At 36.9% G+C, this 6,000-nt stretch overlaps 1 protein-coding gene across 1 annotated transcript in view; it reads right to left on the bottom strand.

Annotated features, from left to right (window-relative positions):
- The window catches only part of ANLN (anillin, actin binding protein), a 69,392-nt gene that overhangs the window by 44,065 nt on the left and 19,327 nt on the right, over nt 1–6,000 (bottom strand). The window contains exons 4-6 of the mRNA XM_004385302.2: nt 3,381–3,766; nt 1,604–1,832; nt 246–436 (exon numbers count right to left, since the gene is read on the bottom strand). Coding sequence (XP_004385359.1) covers nt 246–436; nt 1,604–1,832; nt 3,381–3,766 — 806 coding nt within the window. The remainder of the gene's footprint in view (nt 1–245; nt 437–1,603; nt 1,833–3,380; nt 3,767–6,000) is intronic.

Raw genomic sequence — 6,000 nt, forward strand, 5'->3', positions numbered from 1 at the left:
GCCAGTAGTGTGTTTAAGAATAATATCCAAGTAGTACTAAAACCACCCTTGTCTTCAGTTTTAAGACAAAAAAGTTCACAATACACATGGAATACAGGGCAACAATATTTCCAAGTTGAAATAAGTGATATAGAGAATCAAGATGCTATTTATCTCAGTCAGAAAAACTGGGATTGAAATTCACATTTTGATTTCTAGGTTCTCTGCTGAGACCATATAATACAGTTAAATACAGTAAGTTATACCTGCTTGAGCTGTTGTGCTAAATTGGTAGTAGATGAAGATGTGTTTTGCTTGAATAATCTTTCTTGAATGGCCTTTGTATTTGGGGTGATAATGGGGGTTCTTTGGGGTGTGCTACGAGCTGGACTTTGTTTTCTGTGTTCTTGACAACGCTCCCCAAAGCGTTCCAGAAAAGGCTTGATTCCCGCTCCTCCTACAGAAAACACATACATTTTTGGCAACTATTCACAGTAAGTAACAATTATGATTTCTAATGAAAAAGTTCTAAAACCCATTACTACTCCAAAATCCTTTCATTTCAGGAGTTAAGCTATTTATTCTACTAGGAATATTCATTCAGAAAACAAACAGTATGAAAATGGTTCAAAATTTTATCACACCATTCTATTTAATTCTATATCCTAAAATTTATGTATAGGATTTAGTTCTTGTAAAAGAAGAGGAAAAAAGGGAGAGTGAGAGGCCAGTGAGAGGGCAGTGGGGATTAGATAACTCATACTGAACAATCAGAGACTAAGTGACTGGAAGTTGACTGTACGTGTATTAATAAATCTATATTAAGCACCAAGTGTCCTAGTCATAACTTCTAACAACTTATATTTCTACAGCCTAATTTATTTTACCTTGCTTTTACAAAGTCTAATATACGAAAATCCATGTTTTTTTTTCCTTTCTCCCCCTCAAAAGCAAAATTAGAGATTATCCACTTTATCAAAGAGATACCTTGATTTACAAAATCTGAAACTAGTACTCATTTGAAATAGCGTGACGTACATCTAAAGTATGGCAAATGGGATTTATGTCACCTGCATCATGAGGATGCTAGGGTTGTATTATGTAAAAAGAGGTATATCTACATCAGAGGTTGGCAAACTTTCTCAGTAAGGGGTCAGATAGTAAATATTTTGGACTTTGAGGGCCATACTGTTTCTGCTGCAACTACTCAACTCTGCATGGTAGGATGAAAGCAGCCACAGACAATAAGTAAATAAAAGGGCATGTCTGTGTCCCAATAAAATTTTATTCAAAAAAATAAGCTCTAAAATGTGATTTCCAGTTTAAATGACTTGTCTGCATCAAAAAGGACAGAAGAAAGTATCTAGCATGGCCATCCTAAAAAAAGTATATTTGACTGCTAAAATGTATTAGGTTAAATACTTTGACCAGTAAATGGGCTAGTCTATACTAATGAATATTCATTCAGTCAATTAAAGCTGAAGTTGAAGAAGCGACATTCAGAACGTTTGGGCGTTTGCCCTGGCAAACCAACACTACATCATTCACAATTGCATGTTAAATGATGAGAATAACATCCTAAAAATAGTTAGCAGTAACTTTTGATTTTTAAAAAATACATAACCTGGTGTTGTAGATTTGTCTTTAGAATGCGATTGTAGACAAGTTTCTGTATTTAGTTCTTCCTTGGACCGAACTGTTGGGGATACAGTTGACTTCACAATTGGTTTCAACACCTCTGTTTTCAGAGGACTAGCAGGATTTTTTTGAAGTAGTTCAGGATTTTGTACTTCACATTTTTTAGCATCAGTGATGGATGTAGCCGAAGATTTCAGTGGGGAAGAAGCAGCTTTCTGAAACATGATAATATTTAGGGTAAACAACAACATTCATAATATCTACAGGTGTCCTATAATAAAACAACGCAAATCCTATTTGCTTTGTAGCCTTATGTAGATTTATGGAAAAAAATTTCTTGCCATATAATAGGTCAAATCAATTCGAAAGATTTGAAAAAAATATCAACTTAGAAAGTGCTAATATAATTTAGTCTGTATAATATATTCTAAGGTAATTTAGTTTGAGGGGTAGGGTTGCTCTCTGTTTTACAAAATGAATGTTTTCGTATTATTACACTAGCACTTTTATTAAATTCTCAACTGTATTAGACCAAATTACCTATTTTTTGTATTTTAATTAAGTCAATATCAATTTAACAAAATAGTAGCATGTACTTGATAGCTAATTATAATAAACTAGCTCAGCTGCTAATGGAAAGGTTGGCAGTCCGAACCCACCCAGCGGCTCTGCGAGAAAGACCTGGCAATCTGCTTCTGTAAAGATTACAGCCAAGAAGACCCTATAGAGCAACTCTATTCTGTCATATGGGGTCACTATGAGTCAGAATCAACTCAATGGTACCCAACAACAACAACATGTGCCAGGCACTGTGCTAAGTGCTTTATGCACATGATCTCACTTAACCTTCCCAATAACTCTTCTCCCCATTTTACAGACGGAAAAATAAGGCTTCACAAGATCAAATAACTTACCCAAAGCTATGCTTATAATTATGTCACAGCTATGACTGAATGCAGGTCTAATTCCAAAACCCAGATCTATACCATCTAAAAGACAAGGCTCAGAAACAAAGCGTTCTTTCATTGTTTTAAGATTGTTTTTAAAAATAGTCAATGTAATACATGCACAAGGTGAGTTTCAAACATTTCAAAAGAAATGCATTGAAAAGTGTTCTACCTACCCTGACATCCTGCTGGGCAATTTGCCTTCCTGGAGGTAACTATAGCTACCACTTTATTATGTCTTTTCAAAGATATTCAATATCTTATATTTATACTCACATAAAGAATTTTAATGGAGAAATTAATTTTCAGTGTTCCCCTGATGACCAAGACTCCGTCATTCCATTATTATATACTTTGGATTTGCATTAAATTGGCATAATTTTAGTTGTCAACTGCTAATTTATCTTGGGGTGGGGTTTCAAACGTATGTCTTTTACTTTCTATAAAGCCAGTATTCAAAAATACGTATAAATACACTATTTATATATTATAAATACATGCTTTTGTTAGGTGCCGTCAAGTTGGTTCTGACTTATACAGATCCCATGTACAACAGAACGAAAACACTGCCCAGTCCTGTGCCATCCTCACAATGGCTGCTATGCTTGAGCCCATTGTTGCAGCCACTGTGTCAATTCATTTCATTGAGGGTCTTCCTCTTTCACTGATCCTCTACTTTACTAAGCATGATATCCTTCAGGGAATAGAGAAAATACATACCTTTATACATATTATAAAATATATACCTATGCACATTACCACTCCTAACAAAAAATAAACAAAAGGTTTCCAAAGATCAAAAATTCATGTACTTACCACAGAGCTAGAAGTGGAGGTATTACTCAAAGATGCATCCACAGTCCTCGAGGATGGGGCTTTATTCAAAGAGGCATCACCATCCCTTTGGGAACAGCATGTAGCTTCTTGCTTAACACTGCTGCTATTGATCCTAGCAGATGCTCCACTTACAGTGGAAAATTTGGACAAACAAGTGGTACCAGGCTGTTCTTGTACACTGTTCTGCTTTGCAGATGAGTGATTTACATCATCTTCCCAGGAGCAAATAGTTGCAGCAAGGTTGGCCAGACGGCCCCTTCTCCCAATCGGAGTTGCTGAGGCATCTGAAATGGGTGGTTTGGGAGGGGAGGCAGACTTTTCCTCTGATGGCACTGGTGAGAACAGCGAGCTTTCGGGTTTATCATCTGAAAATATTTCCATAAAAGACTTAAAAACCATGTTCAAGGGTTATAGTCATGTATTCTACCAGGATCACCCCATATACACTTGTAAAATTAGGTTAATAGGTTTAAGAACCAATAAAAAGTTCTCATATGCATGATACTACCAAACTGTTTAACAGTATCTTTTCAAATCAGATGACATTTAATCCAAATCCAAAAAAATAAACACTTTGTTACATCTATTTTTCAATTTTTTTGATGGATTATGGATTCTGTAAGATACCATATGGTTCCATTATACAGGCAGTCCCTGACCTACTATGTATTCAAGTTACGACAAACTACACTTACAACCGTCTGTTTTGTGGTTTTTTTTTTTTGTACATCTTATCGTTAGTAATATGTACTACATACAGTGCTGCAGCAGATAATTTGCTGATGTTATCATTCTCAGATCACTTGCAGATATTCAATGTTATGACTGACTGTTCAAAACACTGCCAGATAGCAGGATGTGGCCTGGTTTACAATGAAGTCAGTGTCGGTGTTGGGAGTCATAACAGATAGAAACCTGGGCAATGTTCAACTCTAACATAAGACAACTGAACTGCGCGTGTACCCGACAGCCATTACAACTCCAGCTTCATTGTTACGACACTAATGCTGACTTCGTTGTAGACAAAGCCTATAGCATGATCTTATTCAGTGTTTCGTACCAACAGAAGCATCAGTTGTTAATTTGAAGCTGGGTTATTCAAGTTTCTTACCCTGTAATACCTGCACTGCTTACACCCCCAATAATATGTCTAGCAAAAGAACTCATGCCCGTATAAGTTCTAATCCAAAAAAGGAGGTGAGGAAGGCTCTAGACATGTATATAAAGATGAAGATCATTAAGGCCTACGATAATGGGAAGAAAGTCAGCAAAATAGCACAAAAGGAAGGATTGTGTCATTCAACTGTTTAGACCATCATTAAGGATAAGAACAGGATTATGGAGACAGTTAAAAGAAAGACTGGCATAAAATTGACAATTTTAACAAAGAAGAGGCAAAGGCCAATCCACGAGATGGAGAAGCTGTTGATGATTTGCATAAAAGATCAAATCCAGGAGAGGATTCCTGTGAGTCTACTGATGATTCAAACGAAAGCATGCAGCCTTTCTGAAAACCTGAAGGAACAACGAGAAGACCACTGCGAGTACTTCAATGCCACCAAGGGCGGGCTTCAACGATTGAAACGCAGATTTGGTTTGCATAATGTGTGTATAACTGGAGAAGCAGGAAATGCTGATGTTGAAGCAGCAGAAAAATTCAAGGTAATACAAGACAAAGAATGTCTACCACAGCATATTTTCAACGTGGATGAAATAGGCTTGTTTTGGAAAAGGATGCCAGAACAGACCTACATTCACAAAGAGGTGAAGTCAATGCCTGGTTTCAAGGCATTTAAAGACAGAATCATGCCCACTGCTTGGAGGAAATGCTGCTGGATTTAAATTAAAACCTTTTCTTGTTTACTGTTCTGAAAACCCTCGAGCATTCAAAAACACTGACAAAAATAAGCTGTTGGTCTACCACAGAAGTAACTCCAAAGCCTGGGTGATTGTGTTATTTGAGGACTGGTTGTTAAATTGTTTTATCCCAGAAGTACACACCTACTGCCTTGAAAGGAGCCCTGGTGGCACAGTGGTTAAGAGCTTGGCTGCTAACCAAAAGGTCAGCAGTTCGAATCTACCAGCTGCTCCTCGGAAATTCTATGGGAAAGTTCTATTCTGTCCTATAGGGTCACTATGAGTCAGAATCAACTTGACAGCAATGGATTTACTGCCTTAAAAAGAGTGTTCCTATCAAGACTCTGCTGCTACTTGATAATGTCCCAGGACATTCTCCTCAGGTAGATGATCTAAATCAAGATGTGAAAGTGCACAAAGCAAGTCTTCATAAATTAAAAAAAATTTGAATCATACAATACACAAATATATGGCAATTAAACAACATACTAATTAAACTACCAATGAGTCAAAAGAGGAATCACAAATTTCTTAGCATCAAATGAAAATGAAAGCACAACATACCAAAACTCATGGGATGCAGCGAAAGCAGTACTCAGAGGAAACCTTATACCAATAAACTCCTCCATGAAAAACGAAGATCTCTGGAACAGAATTGAGAACCCAGATGTAAATCCATCCACCTACGGTCACCTGATCTTCGACAAGGGCCCAAAGTCCATCAAATGGGGAAAAGACAGTC

Source organism: Trichechus manatus, unplaced genomic scaffold (genome assembly GCF_000243295.1).
Source record: "Trichechus manatus latirostris isolate Lorelei unplaced genomic scaffold, TriManLat1.0 scaffold00137, whole genome shotgun sequence".
Taxonomy (NCBI): Eukaryota; Metazoa; Chordata; class Mammalia; order Sirenia; family Trichechidae; genus Trichechus; species Trichechus manatus.